General features: G+C 39.2%; 1 protein-coding gene across 5 annotated transcripts in view; it reads left to right on the top strand.

Annotated features, from left to right (window-relative positions):
* rbm33a (RNA binding motif protein 33a) overlaps positions 1 to 23,695 on the top strand; it is a 195,552-nt gene that overhangs the window by 103,166 nt on the left and 68,691 nt on the right. For all 5 annotated transcript variants that reach the window (XM_078537080.1, XM_078537103.1, XM_078537087.1 and 2 more), the window contains 5 exons: positions 4,758 to 4,816; positions 10,564 to 10,687; positions 10,933 to 11,252; positions 12,623 to 12,793; positions 18,340 to 18,666. In XM_078537080.1, coding sequence (XP_078393206.1) covers positions 4,758 to 4,816; positions 10,564 to 10,687; positions 10,933 to 11,252; positions 12,623 to 12,793; positions 18,340 to 18,666 — 1,001 coding nt within the window. The remainder of the gene's footprint in view (positions 1 to 4,757; positions 4,817 to 10,563; positions 10,688 to 10,932; positions 11,253 to 12,622; positions 12,794 to 18,339; positions 18,667 to 23,695) is intronic.

Here is a 23,695-nt window from a genome sequence, read left to right on the forward strand (position 1 = left end):
TCATTTCCCCCACTACTGATGTTAGGCTTACTGCTCTGTAAATCTGTTTTTTCTCCCTCCTTTTTTAAATAGTGGGGTTACATTTGCCACCCTCCAATCTGTAGGAACTGCTCCAGAGTCTATGGAATTTTGGAGGATGACCACCAATGCATCCAATATTTCCAGGGTCACTTCCTTTAGTACTCTGGAATGTAGATTATCAGGCCCTGGGGATTTTTCAGCTTTAAACCCTTTAATTTCTCTAGTACCATTTTTTTTTACTAATACTGATTTTCTTCAATTCCTCCCTCTCACTAAACCCTTGGTTCCCTGACATTTCTGGGAAATTATTTGTCCTCTTTTGTGAAGACAGAACCAAAATATTTGTTCAATTCTTCTACAATTTCTTTGTTCCTCATTATAATTTCACCCATTTCTGATTAAGGGACCTACGTATGTCTTTGCTAATCTTTTCCTCTTCACATATTTACAGAAGCCTTTACAGTCAGTTTTTATGTCCCTTGCAAGTTTACTCTCATACTCCATTTTCCTTCTTGATCAATCTTTTTGTCCATTTTTGCTGAATTCTAAACTGCTCCCAATTCTCAAGCTTGCTGCTTCTTCTGGCAATTTTATATGCATCCCCCTTGGATCTAATACTATCCCTAATTTCTTTTGTAAGTCCTGGTTGAGCCACCTGTCCTGTTTTACTTTTGCGCCAGATAGGAATGAATAATTGTTGTAATTCATGCATAAGTTCCTTAAATATTTGCCATTGCCTATCCACTGTCAACCCTTTTAGTAAGGTTCCCCAATTCATCATTGCCATTGCACCTCATACCCTTGTAGCTCCCTTTATTTAGATTCAGGACCCTAGTTTCGGACTGAACTTCTTCACTCTCCTTCCTAATGAACAATTCTATCATTTTATGCTCGCTCTTCCCCAAGGAGAAGAGATTGTTAATCCTTTCTCATTGCACAACACCCAGTCTAGGATCACCTGCTCTCTAGCTGGTTTCTCAATGTATTGATCTAAAAAACCATCATGTACACATTCCAGGAAGTCATCCTCCACAGTATTATTGTTAATTTGGTTTGTCCAATTTCTACGTAGATTAAAGTCACCCATGATTACAGTTGACCCTTAATGCATGAGTCTCTAATTTCCTGCTTAGTGCCTTCCCTTATATCTCCATTACTGTTTGGGGGCCTATAGACACCCCCCACCAACGTTTCCTGCCCCTTGGTGTTTCTTATCTCCACCCAAACAGATCCCATATCATGATTTTCCGAGCCAATATCCTTCCTCATTATTGCATTGATTTCCTCCTTTACTAACAGTGCTACCCCACTTTTCCCTATTTGTCTGTCCTTTCTAAATATTGAATACCCCTGGGTGTTCAGTTCCCATCCCTGGTCACCCTGCAGCCATGTCTCTGTAATTGCAACTATATCATAATCATTTATATCTATTTGCGCTGTTAATTCATCTACCTTATTGTGAATGCTCCGCGCATTAAGAGAAAATGCCTTTAGACTTGTCCTTTTAACCTCGTTAGTCACCTTAGCTTTATTTTGCACCATGATCCCATTTGTTTTTCGCCCTTGTTTCTTCTGCCTTCCACTTTTCTGTCTTTTGTTTCTATCCTTGTACCCCTCATCTCACCCTGTTCAGGTTCCGATCCCCGTGCCGTTCTAGTTTAAACCCTCCAGACTGCACTAGCAAACACCCCTGTGAGGACATTTGTCCCGGTCCTGCCCAGATGCAACTGGTCCCACCTTCCCCAGAACTGTCCCAATGTCCCAGGAACCTGAATCCCTCCCCCCTACACCATTTCTTCAGCCACGTATTAATCTGATATGTCCTGTTATTTCTACTCTCGCTTGCATGTGGCACTGGTAGTAATCCTGAGATTACTACCTTTGAGGTCCTACTTTTTAAGTTTAAGTTACTGTTTTCAACTTGATTCTTGTAAGGCCAGTTGGACATCTTGTGGCCAGTGTGAAATCATTTCAGATTTTGCAGACATGGAAGTCCTGACCTACCAGTACTGTAGAAATGCCTATACCACATAAACTGGAGTGGTTCAAGCAGGGTGCTCACCATCACCTGCTCGAAGGCAAGTAGAGTTGGGTGGTCATCGCCAGCGATGCCACCAGCCCACGAATGAATAAAGAAAATGTACAATACATTATCCCATTTGTGAAAAGTCTCTGGGCAATGCCTTGTTTTTGCTTACATATACCTATTTATGCAAGGTTGTTCAGTACCATTTCATAGCAATTGATAGTAAACTTTATATAAAAGCTCATTTCATTCCCCCTTATAAGTGATATAAAAAAAAATCTAAAACCCATTTTGTTTCTCTGGCTTACTATTGAACTTTCGAATTTGGAAGATGATTTAACAATGGTAGAATTACTGGTACAGCTGTAGAGGAATTAATTTTGGGCACAGAGCTCTCAAGGCCTTCCAGAGCACCCCTGCAGAATGCCCTGTTAGATTATCGAACTCACCCTAGAGATTAGTCCGTTTTTGTGTGTTTTTAGCATTGTCCTGCAAGCTTCTATGAATGTTGATACAGAAATGTATGTCAGCAATGTAATTTATGTATTTGAATTCCAAAATTATGTTGTTTTCATTTAGAAAAGCTTAACGCAATCAAACAGAGTCAACGTGGTTTTGTGAGAGGGAAATCGTGTTTGACAAATTTGCTAGAGTTCTTTGAGGATATAACAACCAGAGTTGATAAAGGGGTACCGGTAGACATAGTGTATTTGGATTTCCAGAAGGCATTCGATAAGGTATCACATAAAAGGTTATTGCACAAGATAAGAGCTCACGGTATTGGGGGTAATGTATTAGCTTGGATTGAGGATTGGTTAACATGCAAAAGACAGAGAGTTGAGATTACTGGGTCTTTTTCAGGTTGGAAAGACATAACTAGTGGAGTGCCACAAGGATCAGTCCTAGGGCCTCAATTATTTACTATCTATATTAATGACTTGGAGGAGGGGGCAGAGTGTCATGTAACCAGATTTGCTGACAATATAAAAATAGGTGGGAGGGCATGTTGTGATGAGGACATGAGGAATCTGCAAGAGGATACAGACAGGTTGAGTGAGTGTGCAAAAACTTGGCAGATTGAGTTTAATGTAGGAAAGTATGAGGTCATACACTTTGGTAGAAAAGATCCAAAGGCAGACTATTAGTTAAATGGAGAGAGACTGCAAAAAAGTGCAGCACAGGGATCTGGGTGTTCTTGTGCATGAAACACAAAAAGTTAGCTTGCAGGTGCAGCAAGTAATTAAGAAGACAAATGGAATTTTGGCTTGTATTGCTAGGGGCTTGGAGTTTAATAATAGGGAAGTCTTGTTACAACTGTACAGAGCTTTGATGAGGCCGCACCTGGAGTACTGTGTATAGTTTTGGTCCCTGCATTTAAGAAAATGTCTACTGGCATTGGGGGCAGTGCAAGAGATTCACTAGGTTGATTCTTGGGACGGAGGGGTTGACTTATCAAGAACGGTTAAACAGGTTAGGATATTATTCATTAGAGTTTAGAAGAATGAAGGGTGATCTTATTGATATGTACAAGATTCTGGGGGGGCTTGACAAGGTAGATACTGAGATGTTTCCACTAGTGGGGGAATCTTGAACTAGGGGATGTTGTTACAGAATAAAGGGACACTCATTTAAAACTGAGATGCAAAGGAATTTCCCCTCAAGAGAGTAGTGAATGTCTGGAATTCTCTATCTCAGAGTTGTGGAGGCTAAATACTTTCAGTGATCTAAAGAGGAGGTAGATAGATTTTTGAAATATCGGGGAGTTGAGGGTAATGAGGAGCTGGCACGAAAGAGGAATTCAGGCTTGGGGCAGATCAGCCGTAATCTTATTGAATGGCAGGACGGGATTGAGGAGCCGAGTGGCCGCCTACTCCTATTTCTTAAGTTCTTATTTTTACATACTTGATGTTTCTTTTATCTGAAAAAAATCTGTTTTGTGATTTAGATTTATTTGAGATGTCACCCTTTTGTCAATTTCCAGATATCCCTTTTACTTTGTTTCAGTATTTTCAAATTTTGGCATAATATTTGGTGGAGTCACTAGACATCGATGGTATGCTTACAAAATAGAGAAGTGTTTTCCTGATAGTTTGGGGAAGTGTACCTGAATATGTGCTAGTGCTTCAGGATGTAGAAGGTAGGGTGGTGGTGGGAAACAAAGTGGCAGGGGAATGAAAGCACCTTCGACAAACCTGGAATTTTTTGTCTCCTTTTCAGAATTGAACTTTTCTTTGTACCTGCATTTTCCAAATATGGCAACTTTGTTGATTCATAAAGTTTAAAGAGGTGTGCTAATAAAAATGTGACTTCAAGCTGGTTGCATTAGGAACCTTGTAAAGTTTGTTGAATGCTACCAAATGCTGATGTCAAAATATTCACGTGCCAATTGGTTTGCTTAATCAGTTTGTGATGGGATCAAGTGGTGTTTAATTGGAAGTTCACATATGTCAAAATCTGTTTGGGCAACATTAACTGTTACAGGCCCAGGCCCAATTGATTTTTCTTTTTTAAGCAGCTTGATCGATATTCATACTTGTTTATAAGCTGCCTTTCTGCTATAAAATACTAACAATTTGCTTTAAATGTTAACACAAAGTAATTTCAGTTTTGGCTGTTAAATTTATTGCAGCACATATGCCTGAATCCTTTGTAAGGTCAGAACACAAAGGTAATGATTGGTGTTTTTTTTCTCTCCTCATTGTAATTGCAGTGCCCTTGATGCCTACGCCAAACCAGCCGAGGCCTGCTGTGGGCCCCCAGAGATTCCTAGTGAGTAGCAGCTGCTTCCCTTTGTATTGCAATATTGATTGCACGTACCCCTGTAAAGTAGTATTAACATAGTAATTAAATACCAGCAAAGCTAAATAAAGTTTTGAGAATCTGTAAACATTGTTGGTTGTCTGCACAGCTGGAAATGTTTGATATGAGCTTTATTCTGTGATAGGTTTGGTGATTTTACTGTAAGCTCTACAAATGGGGAAGCGACAGGATATGTAACAGGGACTTCATATGATTTCAAAAACAAAATCTATCAGAAAAGATACGGCAGACTTGTGCTTTATGAACGCACTGTCTTATTTTTCAAATAGAAAAGGAGAGATACTTCCACTGTTTCATTTGGTGGTATTAGCCAAGGTCAGAGGGCTTGATTAAATCCTGTGTATGAATTTATTTCCTGACATTTCATTGTTACATCTACATGGTTTTGCCTTTGTTTTTCTTTTGGTTTGAGCATATACGGAGAGTTTTTTTTTACTGTAGATCAGAATCATTAGTATTTTGCAAAATCAACCTGGAACATTCCGATTGACCCTGAAGAAATTGAAGTATTTAAGCAGTAGGGTCTGATGCATATCCAAACAGTTGATACTACTGCTTTGTAAATTTTGCAGTTTGCTTCCCCACCACCCCCCCAACCCTCAAAACTAGTCCTTTTTTGTCAATGCAAAATAACTGCTAGATTTGTAGTAAATGAGCAGATGAGCCTATACAATTGCAGGCAAGATTATAATGGATACAAACATAAAAGCAAATCAACTAAGAGAGAATCAGTAGTATGCTGTAGTTAATGTTCAGAACCATGGAGAGTTGCATTGTAGTCTACAGGGTACAAGACATCAGGTGGCGGTGATTGACACTTCCTGGGTAGAGCTTCTCATATCAGTTTATGCAAATTGAGTATGAACAAGGTTGCTGCAGCAAATTATATTTCATTTAGGTTATGGACCTTGCTAAAATGAGGCAGAGCTGTGTTCTGAGTAGTATAAGATTTCAGCCTGAGCTTTTTGTGTTTTCAAGCCATGTTTTGGAAAGCCATGTAATTATAACCTTTATAGGTGGTAAAGGAATGATGGGCATTTTCTCTCATCAGATCTTGGGCAGAGGAGAGCAGATGCAGTATTAGATACCACCAGCTGTCAAATACTGTCAGACTGGCGTATACAGTGCACAATTTAAAATGCAGGTGACATAATACCAAGCAACTTCCATTTGCCACCAGGCATCTGATTAATCATGATTAGCATACATTATCATACTATCAAATTTAATCATATCCACGAGTTTCCATCTGCAGAGCTCAATGCAGCAACACAGAATATGGTTTGGATTTGAGAGAGTATGTGTCTGCGTGTACTTTATATATTTATTTGACGATTAGAAAATACAAAATTTACATGGGAATAAAATTCTGTTTTTTTTTAATCAAAGGTATAAAGTATTTGATGTGTGGCAGCTCCTGCTCATGCAATTGCTGGTAACATTGCAACCTTTGATAAGTTTGAAAAAAAATGCCAGCAGCTTGGGGATGCCAGCATTCTTGGTGATGGGGATAGAGAGGAATTTCCTTTCCTTAATTGAGGCCATTCCCTTCACAGCTTTGTTAAGACTTATTGCTAAAATTTAGTTCTTAATTTACCTTCAGTTTCCTGTATCTGCTGTAGTTCCAGAAAGAGCAGTTCATGCTGATGTGCCAGAGGATCAGACTAAAATATGAATTTGTTTGCACCAAAGTTTCTTTAAATTACATCAAAAATTAGGTGTTTAAAATCACGAGGGGATAGGAAGAATGTTCCCATTGGCAGGTCAGGAACCAGAGGAGACAGATTTATGGTGATCAGCAGAAGAACCAAAGGTGACATAAAGAAAATCTTTTCTATGCAGAGAGTGAGTAGGACCTAGAATGCATTGCCTGAATGTGGTGGCGGCAGATTCAATTGCAGTTTTCAAAAGGGAATTGGATAATTATCTTGAGAAAAAAATTTGCAGTGTAACGGGGAAAAGGCAGGCAAGTGGAACTAGCTGAGTTGCTCTTGCAGAGAACCGGTACGAACAGGATGGGCTGAATGGTCTCCTGTGCCAAAACCACTCTGATTCTGTAAAAAAAAATTCAAAGGAAGTGGATTATTTTTCTCATGAACCATCTCCTTATAAAAAGTAATGCTGCTGTAGAGCCTTGATCAGGAGTTGTCCTCCGAATTCTTACTACTGTAAAGTACTTTTTAGTGTAATTGTGAATTTTATAAATACAATAATAATCTTAACAATGGAAAACTAATTTTGGGATAAGGTGAAGTGTTTGAAGGTCAGGTCATAAATGTTACCAAACATGGTTGTAGTGAAAGCATAAGAATACGTGTTAAAATTTGCTATGAAATTCTTTGAAACCCTGGGTATGAGAGAATATATCCGATTTTGGGAAATAAAAAGAACTCCTGCCTCTTTATTAACTCAAGTGTATATCTCTCAGCAATGCCCAGGTTGTGTGCAGTTAGCTGATCTGTCAACAAGACTGTAAGGAACAACTGGCCTCAACACCTGAGTTACTGAGGAATTAATGGGCCAAGATTCCAGATTGTTATTGAGCAACTGGAATTGCATATGTGGAGGTAATTTGGCTTCCCTGTGCTGTCTCTGCAGTTGAATGGCCTTCTGGCACCATTGAGGCTCTTAAAGGAATATTGGCCCCTTATATGATGTACTAGAGTGTGACCAGTTTCTGTGAAATTACTGAGCAAGGGTTCTGAGAGATCTGGAACACCGGAGAGTTAATTTGTGTGAATTTAAGGGAAATTAATCAGTATTTTTCTAATGATTCTTACAAAATTTACCAAGAATAGAGTATCAGCCAATAAGCATGTGTCCAATGGTTAACCGATGTTAAAGAGGAAATTAGGGCTTGAATTGCTGATATTCCACTAGCTTAAGATAACACCAGAATATTAATATTCTGTCCAGTATTCTGTGCAAAATACGCACTGTACACAACCTACCTACGCTGCATGGTATGTTTACAAGATCATTCAGACCATTTTGCCTCTGTTGTCTCTCGAAAATAGCTATCCAATTAGTTCCACTCCTCTTTTTCCCCATAGCCCCCCAAATATCTCCTTTTCAAGTACGTATCTAATTGCCTGTTGAAAGTTACTATTGAATTTTCTGCCACCCCACTCTCAGGCTGTGTATTCTAGATCACCATAACTTGCTGCATAAAAACATTCTTCTCATTTCCCCTCTAGTTCTCTTGCTAGTTATCTTAGATCTGGCAGTGCAAATAGTTTCTTTCTGCTTACTCTATCAAAACCCTTCATAAATTTGAACACCTATATTAAAACTCCCTTTCACCTTCTCTGTTCTAAGGAGAATAACCTTAGTTTCTCTACTCTCAACATAATTGAAGTTCCTAGTCCCTGGTGCCATTGTAGTAAGTCTTCTCTGCTCCCTCTCCAAGGCTTTGACTATTTTCCTATAGTGCCCAGCGTTGGATGCAGTACTCCAGCTAAGGCCTAACCAATAATTTATTAAGATTGAGCATGACATCTTTGCTTATGCACGTACGCTTTTCACCTAATTATAAAGCTAGGGATTCCATACAGTTTGTTAACACCCTCATCAACTTGTCCTGCCATCTTCAAAGATTTGTATGCATGAACCCCAGGCCTCTCTCTACTTGCATCTCCTTCAAAATTTTCCATTTAGTTTATATTGCCTCTTCTCATTGTTCCTTCCAAAATGAACCGCTTCTGTGCGTGGCCTGCCTATTTTGCCAGTCTGCCTCTCCTGAAGCCTGCTACTAACCTTGCTGGAGGTAATTAACATCAGTAAGACTATCATTAGGTGCAAGAGTATAATAAGGTTTATATTTTTTTTAAGAACTCAGTCTTGCATATCACATTCGCTAGTTTGCATTCTGATGCAATTGTATGCAGGAGAGCAACTTAAAAAAACTTAACTTCTCTGTTTGAAAAGGCAGCTTAGTGAATATAGAGCTTAAAATGGTAATTAAGGCTAATGCACCATATTCCCATTTTTATATAGATCTTTTAACATTTGCAAAGTGCGTGTACTTGGATTATTAAAACTAAAATTCAGGCTGAGAGATCTAAGATATAGAGTGAAATATTTACAATAGTTGCTTCCAACTCTTTGCTCTCATTAGCTCATCTTGAAGCTGGAGCAGTTTGAATAGAAAATTATCCTAGTGTAAAGGCTTTTTAAATTGTAGGCTAATGCTTAAATTTCAGATTTGCAACTGTTCTAATGAACTGTCGTGTTTTGAGGCTCAGTAGGCTTTACAGTTGGTTATTGTAAATGAGCTAAAGTTAACATTAGCATTTAGAAAGCAATGGTTATAGTTACACTTATTGTCAAACGTGGGCATTAAATAAAGATCTAAGGGGTCCTACATTTATATATTTCTAAAATATAATGTGGCTATACTTAAAAACAAAAATATGTACGCCTGAGGGATATCTCTGAGGTTAATAACCACTCTGGTGTATATAGCCTCTGTGAATGTAAAGAGATAGGCGTACAGGTTTATTCATGACATCTTTTTTTTCTCTCAAGCGCTTGATACTGTCACTTCTGGTCTGGAAGATAAGGGGATCTATATCCAGTAACTGAACATCCTTCACTGTGTATTGTAATAGTAATGCAGGCTGTATAGCAGTCATTTAATTTACTTAGGTTTTGCCTTTTTTCCCTGGTCAGTGACAGTCAGTTGAATTAACTTGTGCTCACCCACAATATCAGATTTATTTTCACGTATAACTATTTTACATTTTAAGTAGGATTAATAATAAATGCCTGCCTTGAAGATGGACACTATTAATTTGTTGAACAATTCATTAGATTTCAACAATGTTGTTAAGGTATTTAATTAAAGGTTTTTGTGGCTATACAGCTGAAGCTATTGAGAAAACCGATAAGTGGTACAATAGCCGTTTGATCCCCTTGGTTGGCTGTTCCTTCTTTCAGTAGTTGATTAACTTTTTGTTGAGCACCTTATGTGAAGTTTTAGCTGTTTTACCATTGTAAGCGAGTGCCATCATTCCATATGAAAAGATGGATTACCATTGATAACATCATATAATTAACACAAGGTGGAAAAGCAAAAGCACAATTTGTGTAAGGATCATATGCCAAAGAAGGTTAATTTCTTAACTGGGTAAAGTCTATGAGAGGATGAAATGAGAAAGCTAAATGTCGTCTTATTCTGCAAATGCCTTATCTTGCTTATTTTCTTTGAGTGTGTGGGTGGGGGGGAGGTGAATTGATGACACAGTCAAACTCTTTGCTCCTGCAGAAGTGACTGAAGCAAGTAAATTGCTCATCAAACCGGTTGAATAATTAAGACTCTGCCCGCTCTCTGTATCTATGCCCTTCGGGTGTTATTATATGTTTTCTAAAAGCATTAGAAGCAAATAGATCGCAACTTAAATTTCCGAATTGTTAGAGAATCACAGATGAATTAGGAAGTGAGACTATAGAAATTTGGTATATCAGATTGATGAGACCTGATGATTGCATTTAACCTTATAGGAAAGGAAATTGATAGTCTGCTGATCCCGGTGTCCATCAGTTAGTTTGTACTGATAATGTGGACTAACTGATGATTTATCAGATGTTTGATGTCGTGACTGACCTGAGAAAATGATTTACAAGAATCCAGACTCCATAATTTGCAAGAAGAGATTCACTGCAACCTTATGACTAATACGTTATTTCATTATCAGAGCCCTCCAGAATTTCAACCACCTATTCCAGTCCCTGCAAATTTTAACCAGCCACCCAGGCTACCTCTTCAGGAACCATGGAGAGGACCGCACCCTCAAGAGAGAGAACCGTTCTTCATTGGTGGTAAGAAACTTGGAAAGTATTTTTCAAGGCAAAAGTCTTCAATTGAAAGAGTTGGAGTTGCAGAAGGTATAATGTTGGACTAATGCAAATCATGAATAATTTAAAAAATATTGACTTTGGATATTCAACTTTATTAGGCATTTTGTAATAATTAAAGGTCTTGTAGTGAAAGTGTTAGTTTATAAAGTTAGAGGAAGTATTAACTCAGCACAGTTCATAACATTAATGCATGTTTTAATTCACAGAACCAAGGTTCCAAGGACAACATATGTTTGAGCAGGGCAGTCCTCCACCCCCACTTATGAACAGCCACGCTATGTCCTTGCAACCTCCAATGGTGTACAGCCATCCAGGCCCGGGCTTCAACCAGCAGGGGCAACATCACATGTTTCCAAGGGAAGCTCCAATCAGAACTAGCCTTCAGCCCCAAGGTCATATGGGAATGCCCCCCTTTAATCAGCCTGGCCCATTGAATCCAAGACCATTTATTCCTCCAAGACAGCAATTCCCACAAGGTCCTGGGCAGCCATTCCCACCATCACCCCACATTCAGCAAAATATGCAGGTAAGAGAAAAACACTCTCAGCTCAGTGAGTAACTAGAATAATGAGAATCTAACCTTAGTTCTGACAGTTACGGTTAGCCAAGCATTATAAGCATTATATGACATTTTCCAGTTGTCTTGTGTAGGATACAAAGGGGATGATGCTAAATTATTTACTTCTGCACTAAGTTTGTGTGGAAGGTGATAGTTGTAATGTACAATATGGCACCTCTGCTGTGTGACTGGAAGCTTACTCTGTTTCTTGGATTTGCATCAAATGTGAAATTAATGTTGTTTGCTATGATAATGTCGGGTGCATAATTGGAGAAGATAGGTGCGCCCTCTGCTGCCTAAATGAAGAATAGAGCTCAGCAGTCTAATACTGACACTGGGACTCATACGAGTTTTAAAAATTGAATTGTCTAATAGCTTGAACTAAGCACTGCAAATAATACAAGAAAGTATCAAATAGTTTAAATTAAGTTACCTTGAGTTAAGAGACTATTGAAATCTGGTAGATAAACTATGTAAAAGCAATTTTTTTTGCACAAAATAGAAATGTTATGAACTAAAAACTAAATATATATAATGTAGTATTTAATAGTTTGTATATTATGTAGCAGCATAGATCATAGCTTTTGTAAATTGAACAATGAACTGTTTACTGTACCTGTACACCAGATAACTGTTGTGGATGTGATTTTTTTGAAAATATGGAAATCTGTGTTATTAACCATTATTGCGATATGTTCACTGTAACACTGTTTGAATATGCAAGTTTTATATGCAGTTTTAACTAACTTTATGTTGAGGCATTACACATGTTTGTAACTATATTTAAGTAATGCAAGTATTTAGTAAGTAGGAGTAAATGAAAGCGAATGGCTCACAGTCGATGTGCATTTAGTAACTAGGGGGTACAGAGAAAGCGGAAGGAATGTAGATGGATTATGATTGGACTTTTGATGAAACTACAACAAGGAAGTGCCTATTCTTGGAAAATTTAGCAGGAGCTTAGTGGTCAATGAAAAGGAAACAGGTTAACTTGCTGCAACAATATTGTATACATTACTTTTGCTGCATTTGGGAGCATTGTGCTCTCTAATTATTCTTGGTTGTGTGTAGCCTGTTTGCTGCACTGGGTATTACATTTAAGTTTGCTGTGTGGCTGCTCATATGCATATCTTAAAAGGAGTGTTGGCTGTCTCTGACCTTGTTGCATTGCAGGTTATGTTCTAGATTGTTGCACTCACGCATGAGTAGACCTAAGGCACAGATAATGCTCTCTAATCTATAGTGCTACTCTTTAATGAATATACATTTCTTGCACAGCAGAGAATATCATTTCTTGGCATTGAAATATTAACCCTTTACTTATTTCTGCTTTTCAGCCACCCATGCAGCTGCAGCCACTACCACAGCACCAGAATAACTGTTCCCCTCAGCCGATCATTCCTAACCCTCCACACCAGTTTAGGCCACATCTACAGATTCTTCCTACATCTGTAAATGACAAACGACTTCAACGCCCACAGCGGCAGAATACAATGAAGCTTCGACATGTGAGCACCCTTTCTATTTTAAAATATTCGCGCCATAAAGTGAAAAATCTTAATTTTAAATTTTGGTTTGTTGGCTATTTAGTTTTTTTTTTGGTTTTATAATCTGTTTCTGGTTACCCTTGAAGCAGAATTCCAGCAGATAGTGTTTGTATTGGAGTGCCCCAGGGGTCAGTGTTGGGACCCTTGTTTTTCCTGACAAATGTTAATGACTTAGACCTTGGTAAACAGGGCACAATTTCAAAGTTTGCGGATGATACACAACTTGGAAGCATTGTGAACTGTGAGGACGATAGTGTAGAACTTTAAAGGGATACAGGCATGTTGGTGGAATGGACGGACAGGTGGCAGTTGAAGTTCAATGCAGAGAAGTTTGAGGTGATTTATTTTTGTTGGAAGAGCATGGAGAGACAATATAACATAAAGGTTACAACTTTAAAGGGGGTGGAGGAGCAGAGGGACCTGGGTGTATATATGCATAGATATTGAAGATGGCAGGACTGTTGAGAAAGCAGTTAATAAAGCATACAGTATCATGGGATTTATTAATAGGAGCAGGGAGGCTATGCTTAGCTTAAATAAGACACCAGTTCGGCCTCAGCTGGAGTATTGCATCTAGTTCTGGGCATCACACTTTGGGAAGGTTGTGAAGGCATTAGAGAGGGTGCAGAAAATATCCATGAGAATGGCTCCAGAGATGAGGAACTTCAGTTATGAAGATAGATTTGAGAAGTTAGGACTGTTTTCCTTAAAGATGGAAGGCTGAGAGGAGATTGGACAGAGGTATTCAAAGTCATGAGGGGTCTGGACAGAGAAGATAGGGGCAAACTGTTCAACGCGGAAAAGGATCGAGAACGAGAGGGCACAGGTTTGAAGTAATTAGTGAAAGAAGCAAAAGTAGTATGAGGAGCAAATTTTTTACGCAGTGGATGATTGGGGTTTGGAATGCACTGCCTGGGAGTGTGGTGCAGGCATGTTCAATTGAAGCATTCACAAGGGAATTAGACTGTTATCTGAAAAGGAAGAATGGTGCAGGGTTACGGGGAGAAGGTGGAGGAATGGTACTCGGTGAGTTGCTCACTCAGAGTGTTGCCGCAGACATGATGGACCAAATGATGTCGTCCTGATCCAGAACAATTCTGTGATTCTATGTTAATATGTGATTTTTTTTTTTTGGTGTGCAGCATTATGGTTAAGGCTCTGCAAAAGAAAAAAATTCTGCTGTTAAGAAAAGAGTAGAACTTTTAACAAAATTTTCATCAAATTTACTTAAGTAGTTCTGCCCTGTTGCTCAGTTATGAGGAGGGAAGTGATGTTAGAGGAAGTGCCTGGAAAATCCTGACATTATATCATTGTTTCATGTTGAACTTCCACTACCTGTATTGGCTCCAATGTAGTGCATCCAGACGTGGACTGCAACATTATTACCAGTTAAGCAGTAGTGTTCTGTACAATCTGTCAACTATCAGTTGAGGCCCTTGTTCTGTGGTTAGGCACAACTTGCAGAAAACAAACCATTTCTGCTAATTTGCCAGTTAATCAGGCTTAATGGTCTGCATCTTCAGGGCACCTAAGGTTGAGCAAAATATGAAGAACTGTGAAACTGACATGCAGTAAAAGACATGAGAATAAAAATCAATGCAGGCTTATTGGAACATAGCAAATTTTAAAAATAAGAAAAAGCCATTTGATCCAACCAATTAATCCTTTTGAATTAGCCCGTTCCAGTCTCCTCATTTAGCTACTCATTGTCTAGTTTTTAATTCACTCATATTCACTGAATGCTGAACAGACTCGACAGGCCGAATGGCCTACTAATTCTTATGTTCAGTTCAAAAGTCTTCACTTATTTCATATCTCTTTTATTGTGTGAAGTAGTCCTGCCTGAATTGTGTCCCCTCATTTTTTAAACCGTTGTCATTGTGAGTACTTTGCCTAGATCAACTTCAGCAATCCCATGAGCAATTTTGGCAACTTGCATTTGACTGCCTTGAAGTCATCCTTTTCCAACAAGAACAAGTCTAACTGAAGTATTTGCCTATAACTTCAGTTTGCTACACTCTGTCCCCACAAAGAGTACAATACGCTTCTTAAGTTATGATGACCAATGCTACTGAGAAATCTCACCACTACCACCTTCTGAAGGACAATTGGTGATACGCAATAATTGTTGGCCTAGCCAGTGATTCCCACAGCCCGTGAAAGAATATGAAAAAAAGATGAGGTCTAACCAGAATCTCACATTGTCTCTCGATTCATATTATGTGCCCCTGACCTTGTGCAAATGCTATACCCAGTTATCCTTCATCTCATGAAAAGAGGGGTATGAATAATTTTTGCCGCCCTGTGTAACACATCTTAAATAGGTAGCTTATTGGGGGAAGCGGGTGTGGCACTGGTGTCCCCCCTCTGCTGCGCAGCAACCTGAAAGATTCCATGCAGGGCACACAGAAGCCTTTAAATTACCACAGACATGACCACGCCAAAAAATTTATAGGGCCTGCATGTTACAAAGCAAAATTTGAGGATTTATTTCATGGCATTCAACAGAACCACCCCCCCCCACCTCCGTCCACGTCAATTAGTGCAAACTCATGTTTCCATGTGTAGTTTGGCTAGATCAGAAACTGACAGATTATGAGGATCATATAAGTGTCCCATCACTCCATGTACAGCTTGTTAATCCTTCATTTGCCACTGCTTCACCAAATTCTTGTGCTTTTAGTGAGTCCTGGCAATTGCTTAAATGGTTTAAATGAGTGCTGTTTCATAATTAAAAATTTCAACCATTTCTTATCCAGGCCAGAGAGTTGTCATTATTGATGGGGGGAATTATGCCTACATGTTGTAGGCACCCTCACTTACCAGCTGCTTTAAAGTTGTTTCAACAATTATGAGATATGTTTTAAAATTCCAGCTTCACCAGTTATCATAATGGTCTGGTTGTGCTTCATGACCTTTTTTCTGCAGTTCCTGCCACCCATTTTTTAAAAACACATCTGACAGCTGCTACAATCACAATCCAATTATCTGTGTCTGTCCCTACAACAGTAGTTTGCCCTTCCGCTCTGTACCGAGGGATTTCCTGTATAAACTGCTGCACACTCCATTTCTGCCATTGGTGTAACATTTTACAAATCGGGGGAAGAGCATTCTCGGAGGAAAGACTTGTAAACAGGAATCCTGCCCCCCCCCCACACAGCCAGGTTCCACTGACGACCTAGGATAGAGAGCATTGCATGACACAGTGGTATCGAAAAGATTCCTGAGCAGGCTGGTTCTCTGGAGTGGATGAAAATAAACATATGTACAATGCCAGAAATTGCTTGATCGCCTTAAGGGCCAGCTTCCAATGTTCTGGTTACATTTCTTGCTGACACTTTGATTGGATGAACTTAGTTCATCCAATGCAAAGTGGGGAGAGAGAGGTTGGTGGCGGGTTATTGTGTAGGCTGGAAAATCTCCTGACGAGTCTGCTCCTGGGCATGGCAAAAGTTGCCATCTTACAGGTCCAGGATGCAGAGAATTCATGGGAAAGGGGCAGTGGGGTTGGTGTCCCTTAGAGTGCTTGCCCCTCTTCCCAGGACGCATGTATGTTGGTTACCCTGAAGCAGGGTTGGGCAGAGTGCTGTAGAAAACTGGATTTAGGTGACTGTGAGAAACTCAATCCTAAGATTGTACACATTTTAAATTTATGAACTAATTGTAAATTAGATCACTTGCAGAAGTTGGCTTATTTTTGTAGAAAATGAGCCTGAATTACAAACAAGCAACCACCCTAGCCCTGAAAACTTTCTTTTATAAGCAGAGTCTCATTTCTTAAGATTTTATTGTTTGAGAAAAATGTAATTCTTTCTTTTTCTTTGTCTCTTTTATTTCCTCCTTAATCTCACCTTCCTTCTCTCTTTGTATTTTGCTTTCACATTGAATTGATTATCCTAATTTAAACTTGTGGTTTAGTCTCTGGTCCTGATATTTACAAAGGTGAGATTCCCAAGCAGTGAGCAGGATTTCTGTGCTGCAGACAGTAACATCATTTTCTCACATTGTTCTGAGAACTCCCATGAATTTGTAGTGTTCGTGACTAGGGAAAAAACATTTTTGAGTGTTTTTTGGCAGGAATTTGACAGATGGTTATGTGGAGTAATTTGTTGGGCATCCACAATTAATTCAAGCATTGTGCCCTTTCTTTGTCATTTTGTGTGGCTTTTAAAATATTAAGGGTTCTTCTCCTTAAAACCCACCTCTTTGACCAAGCCTTTAATCCCTTTTCCTAATGTCTGCACCTTTAGCTCAGTATCAATTTTTTTCCTCACTTTTCGCTTCTCTGAAGTGCTTTGGGATGCTTTCTATGTTAAAGGTAGAAAATGCAAGTTTTTATTATAGGTTCAGGTAATGTTTTATGGCTAATCTATCATGGTTTCATCACAGTCGTCTATTTCTACAGTGGTGTCTTGTATTATAGCAGACTTTATCTATTCCATTCATTATCTACCATATCTTTTAGGTTGAGTCTTTGTATCCCATGGATGACCTGGTAACTTTAAAACCCTGATCTGGTGGCTTGACCTAGGCTGTGAATAATTTGCAATTGTCGAAGCCTAATTGCCTCTCCATGTGCTCTATGTGGCCTCTATGCCCGTGGAACCAACCTATCTAAATTGTTTTCTATTAATACCAACAATCTGCCTGGAAATAGTACCAACCTTAAAAAATGTTGCTAGTTCTTGCTGGATAATTTGTTATAAAAACATTTTTATTCAGCTCTTTTCACAAAGACAAATACATATTTAAATTTGAATTGCTATCTCTGTCTTCTGTAAATGAAAAGGTTTGTTTAAAGCATTAAGTTAAATGGATAGAATTGTCTCCAGTTAACAGCAGCCTGGTGTGATCACTCTTTTTGCAGTTAGTTTACACTCTCATGCCTCTTCAGTTTCGTCCTAAATTTCTCCCCTTTCATGAAGGCTCTGACTTGCCCTTACAGTACAGATTCACACGTAGGAGTTCTCTTAAATTCTCCAACCAAGTTCTCATTTGTGAATTTAACCAGTGTGTGGAATCAATTTTAAACGACCCTCCTTTGCTCTCTGTCTCTGGTGGGTGGAACAGTGCGTGGGAGAGGTTAAAATTGAGCAGTTGACTTAACAGCTCTAAGTCGTTCCATCCTACCTGGGACCTTTTTTTCTGTTTTACAATTCTGAGATGTTGAGGTCAGTTGTACTATTTTAAATGTTAGCCGGGCTGAGATTGACTACTTCATCACAGAAAAGGGAATCAAATATGGGACCTTCTGTTCTAGGTCCTCAGTGATACACCTTGTGGTATATTTATCCCCTCAACTCCAATACTTGTGCTGCACAGCCAAATTATTAAATTATCTCCTTGAAACATTGTTTCTGTGTTATTTAACAAGTTTTTTTTCTCTGATAGATTCTTATTATTTTAGTCTTTGCACAAATATGGAACTTTTTAAAAGCTTTGTTCTTTAACTAATACAATTGGCTTTCATCTGAAGTGCAAATTCCTGTACTTTTTTTTATCTGCAGAATATACCTGGAATTCAAAACATGAATAAGCTACCAAATCAGTTTCAGGCATCTCTTCAACGAAATAGCAACCTCCGTGAATTGCCTATTGCTCCCCATAACAGTGGTGTAAGGCATCACCGCCCTTTGTCGGCTCCTGCTGCTCAAACTACATCTGTTTCTTGGACAAAGCCCACAGCCACAACTGTAACCTCTTCTCGAATGAAACAGACTGCTCAAAGTGCACCTACTGTTCAGACTGCACCTGGAGTGAGGGTACCACAGAAGAACTTGCAACAAAAAAACAGGAAACAAAAGCCTACTTCACAGGATTCTACAGTAGCAGAGGTCAGAATTTTCTCAACTACATTTGTTAACAGGTTCTTCGAACTCTGCAAAGGTTGTTTGAAAATTAATAGATTCAGGCAGGGTGACTGATGCCTGATTGGTTTATATTTGTTTAAAAGAAATGCTGTGTACGACAGTTGGTAGGAAGAATTTCATGAGCTTGACGGATTGAAAAGCAATATCCATAGCTGTTTTAAACTTGGTGATTTTTCCAGTTATGATGCATTCAGTTGAATCAATGTTGGATGAAATTATTGACATTATTTAAGCACTTGAAGGACATTCTGCATTGTTGCCATCGCAGAAAACCCCCAGTTGTCTATAAGCAGAGGAGCCTGTAGATGTCGAAGTTGTGGTGGATTTTGCTTTTGAGTGAACCACCGTTCAAATAATTTCTGTTCGCTTAATTTAACGAAGGATGAGTAAAGAAATCTATGATGGTTTTGACCATATTAGATTAATTGTTTGCTCATTGCATTAATAATATGGCAGTTCTTTAGTAGAATTTAACCTGTTTTGAATTAAGCTTGTACCACTTGTGAAATTCAATCTACTGTAACCAAATGGAGATTTTTAAAGCTCAATCATTCAATTCTTTTGGAGTTAAAGGTTTGATCTTTAAAATGAACAATTTATTTTGCTGCTGTACAATCAGCAGTTAAGAATTTGAGAAAGGGCAGGGCTGTATGATCTGAATGCAGTCACTGATCCCTGGTGGCCTGGCCCTTGAAGCTCTGGTGATTTATTTCTATTTGGGAGTATATTTAGGAAATACTAGCCCAGATCTTCAGCTGCCAGACCGTCGGAGACCAGACGTACGACCCAAGATGTGCATCGGACCTTGCGGAAATCCCGGTGAGCAGATTCTGTGGAAATTGCCTGAAAAGTTTGAACTTCCGATGGGCGATTCCCCTGCTTCCTGGGACACTCTGGAAAAAGTCTCTGACTCTGAGTTAGTGAGGGTGGGTGAAGGCTGGAGTTCGAGTCGAAGACTTCGGACAGTTCCAACATAGCTGAATGGTTAGCCAGGAAATGTTAGACAGAAAAACCTAGTCTAACTCCTGTGTAACTGTAAAATTGACCACCTAACCGCTCAAACCGAGCTCCCGACTACCCCTCCCACTGACCACCCTGCCCCTGGCCCTTCCGTTTCCTGATCTCCAACTTGCCCACTATTCCATTGCAACTGCTCCTCCCCTCCCTGTCGAAACCAAATCTCCCCCCCCAGCCCCCGACCAGACTTGATTAGCCCCACGATCTCACCACACCCAACCTAACTCCCAAAACCCGACTAACCTGAATTTGCCAACCCCTCCTGACCTGAGTGTCCCCAACCTGACCAGCCCCAAACCACCTACCTACCTCACTGACCTCACTCATCTACCACCATTACCTTCTGATGCTGCCACCCTGACCCACCCATTCACTAACAGTCACACTGAACTTTTAAACTTGCCTTATGGCAGTTAGTGGTGTAAAAAGGAAGAGTGGTGTCTTCTGTGTTGATTCACTGCACTGCTCTCTGAATGGATTCCTGCACTGAAGGATGTTCATTTGCATCCTGAATTGGAAGTCTGTCCTTTTTTAATTGTATCCAGGTATGTGTGTAGTTTTATGTCTGATCAGTGTTAGACACAGCAGTTCAGACTTTGGTCAGAAGATTTGTAACACTGATCAGCTAGATATTTCAGTCACTTCAACTAAAGATGTATAATTCATGGACAGTCAGATTAAACTTGGTAATAACCATTATGATATGCCTGTAAGTGGCATTTTAAAGACTGAAGCTCGAAAACCTCTGGTGTACAAAACTTTTTGGACTCAAATTGAATATATTGCAATATTTACATATGAACACCATTTTGCCCATTTTGATTAATCCTTTTGGAGCAACTCTAAAGTCTTCCCTCCATAGCATCTAATTGGTTGTTAAACATTGCCCTGGCTAATATTTACCCCTAAACACCATTTAAAACAGAGCTAGTCATTATCACATTGCTATTTGTGGAAGCTTTCTATGTATGATTTGGCTGCTGCATTCCTTGTATTACAACAATGACTACGCTTCAAAATTGCATCATTGGCTGTAAAGTGCTTTGGGATGTCCTGAAATTATGAAGGACGCTATATAAATCCAAAACTTTGGAATAATTGACACTATCACCTCCACTTCTCTATCATAGAGTTCATTCCAGATGATCTTCATTCTTTGTGTAAACTGAGTTCCAAAGAAGTGTCATATTGGACTCAAAACATTAACTCTTTTCTCTCCACAGATGCTGCCAGACCTGCTGAGTTTTTCCAGCACTTTCTGTTTTTATTACTGATAATCAGTTCTGAGTTTAACTTTTGATGGGTTTGTTACATGGACCCTTGGCCTATTTTCACAATTTCCTTTTTAAAAAATTTGTTCATATGATTGCTGGTAAAATCATCACTTAGTGCCCATCCCTTGTTGCTCTTAAAAGGATGGTGTTGAGATGCCTTCTTGAACTGTTGCAGTCCATGTTGTGGAGGTATTTTTCACTATGCTGTTAAATTAGTAAGTTCAAGGATTTGACCCAGCATCAGTATAGAAATGTTAATGTATGTCCAAATCAGGATGCTTTGTGACTTATCTATTTGGATTTAGCTTTTCTGTATCTACATTTGTAAAATCCCACATATATCTCCTATGACTAGGAATCATGCATGTGGCTCTTTTCGTCATTGACATAGGACCTGGTTGGCATTTTAGGATTGAACAGTTGCAGCAGGTGGTTCAGCCATAAAGAGAAGTCCAGAAGTAAGTTATTTAACTGAGGCCAGGAGCAGCAAGTGTACTCTGTCAGACTGCAGAAAAACAATTTGAATCTTCCCCCTCGTCAGCCCCAACCCACTGACCTACCATTTTCTGATTTTGCTCTGGTGAGCTACTGGAATGTCCTTTTTCCATCCTTTGGGGTGCCTCTCATTGGCATTTAGAGCTAATAGGCAGAATTTGGCCCATAGTTTCTGAAATTTATATACTTTGTGAGAATGTTATAGGAGTCCAAAGCCAAAAGATGGGAGGGTGATTTCATGGCAAACCACAGCAAGATCAGGATCAAGAGGTCACCCAGTCTGCGCTAGATCTCTACAGTAGCAAACAGAAAGTTGCACCGTAAGCAACAAATATAGTATCCAAAATTGGTTTAAGAATTTGTGTAAGTTGCTGTTGTGTGGAAAGGTTATGCAGCTGTCTGGTATAGGAAGAGATTATTGGCAAATGTTGCTTTTGTTGTGGCTTATTGGGAAAGTATCAGAAGTGAAAAGCAGGGTGGTATAAGTAACAAGAGAACAGTCTGCCTGAATTAGAGGGGCTTGTGGCAGATGATTGAATTAAATTAAAATAATTTCCCCTGATATACTAAAATTTCAAATATCCCTGCTTTCTCCTGAAAATCATGAAATCACAAAGTATAATGCATCAATGAAACAATTGCAATTAAATAATTACATTTAATTTTTGCTAAAGCATTCCAGATTTTTTTGTTGAAACGTTTTGCTCACCCAAAAATGGATTGAATTTTGTCACGCAGCAGGTAATTTAAATCAGTGCTTCAGCGTGCTAGCTAAGGTTTGTCAGCTTTAATCGGCTGCATTGTATAGGATACAGAGACAAAATCTTATCCCTATTCCAAGGCAATCAATTCTCAGATTTCTGTCCTTCTCAAAGGAAGAGCTCCACAGGGGGGATACTTGAATAAAGGTCATACTTAATTGCTGATTTGTAAAGAATTGAGCACTTTGCCATTTGCAATTTTGAGACCAATTCCAGAAAGGGAGTAATAATTTTTTCTATAAAATGGCCAAAGGAGCAAAATGCTCAGGAAATTACTTGTAACTAAAATGTTTTTGACACCTCCCCAAATTCCAGAAATAAGCACTATTATCTTTTATTTTAGCAAAGAGGGAAATTCCAGCTTTTGGAAATGAAAGAAACAGCCTCCTGTCCACAAGACTTTATTTGGCGTATCCTCCTAATTGTGAAGTGCTTTGAAATGTCTCCCTGTGTACTGTGCTCTGTTCCACAGAATTTGGTACCCCTGACAATCCTGCGCAGTTACATTCTACATTGCCTGTGGTTCTGTTCCAACTTCGTCCCATTCCTCTACCCTATCCCTGTACCACCTTATGTTTTCCTCCTCTCCCAACCAGCTTAAGGGAAACTCTTCATGTTCTCTAGGGGTATCTGGATTTTCCTGTGATTAAAAAACACTGTGTGGTGTGATTCAATTCCAGTGAAGGATCATAGTAGCAATACTGAAATCAGAAGTTCACTGATAAATCACAGGGGCAGAGTTGCCATTCATCAACCTGTGTTGTAACCTATCTCAGCATGTTGAACGATTTCCCTCAAGCAAGATACTGGCTGGCATTCTAATCTAAACATAACATTAGTGCTAGTTTTTACTGAAGAATGTGCATTTGAGAGTTGCACAGGCAGGCATTTGATACTTACAGAACCTGATCAAACACGTCACTTTTTAGCAATGGGCACTTTTTCGATTTGGTGTTGCCTCATTTTTGAAGTTCAGATAGTTATGCACTTTGAGAATGTTGGGAAAGCTGGTCTAACTTTACTGTTTGAGAATAGTTTCAAAAACTGTACGAGGCATTGGTCAGGTGAAAGAGTCCTCTTCTGGTCTGAAAGGAAAGCCAAGTGAACTGGTTGTGCCAGCACTTGCAAATCTCGCAAGCATGGTCTTCGATGAAGGACAAAAGAAACAAGTGGAGTTTGACTATTTCCGTGTTGGCACAAAATTTTTCATTAATGACCATGTTTGAATAACTATTTCTGAAGCAAGTTTTTGTGCATTCAGCTCATTGTCATTCTCCCATACAAGAAGAGGAACATTCCAAAGTGCAACCTCATATTTGTTCCTTGGTCAAAACAGACCCGCCCCCAGACCCAATCAAAGGCACGGATATTGTGTTAATAAAAATGGTGAGGCTAACAGTACTTAGCATTGTTATGGAGTACATTAGATAGCAACACCTGGCATTT

The sequence above is a fragment of the Cetorhinus maximus genome, chromosome 3 (genome assembly GCF_964194155.1).
Source record: "Cetorhinus maximus chromosome 3, sCetMax3.hap1.1, whole genome shotgun sequence".
In the NCBI taxonomy this organism is placed as follows: Eukaryota; Metazoa; Chordata; class Chondrichthyes; order Lamniformes; family Cetorhinidae; genus Cetorhinus; species Cetorhinus maximus.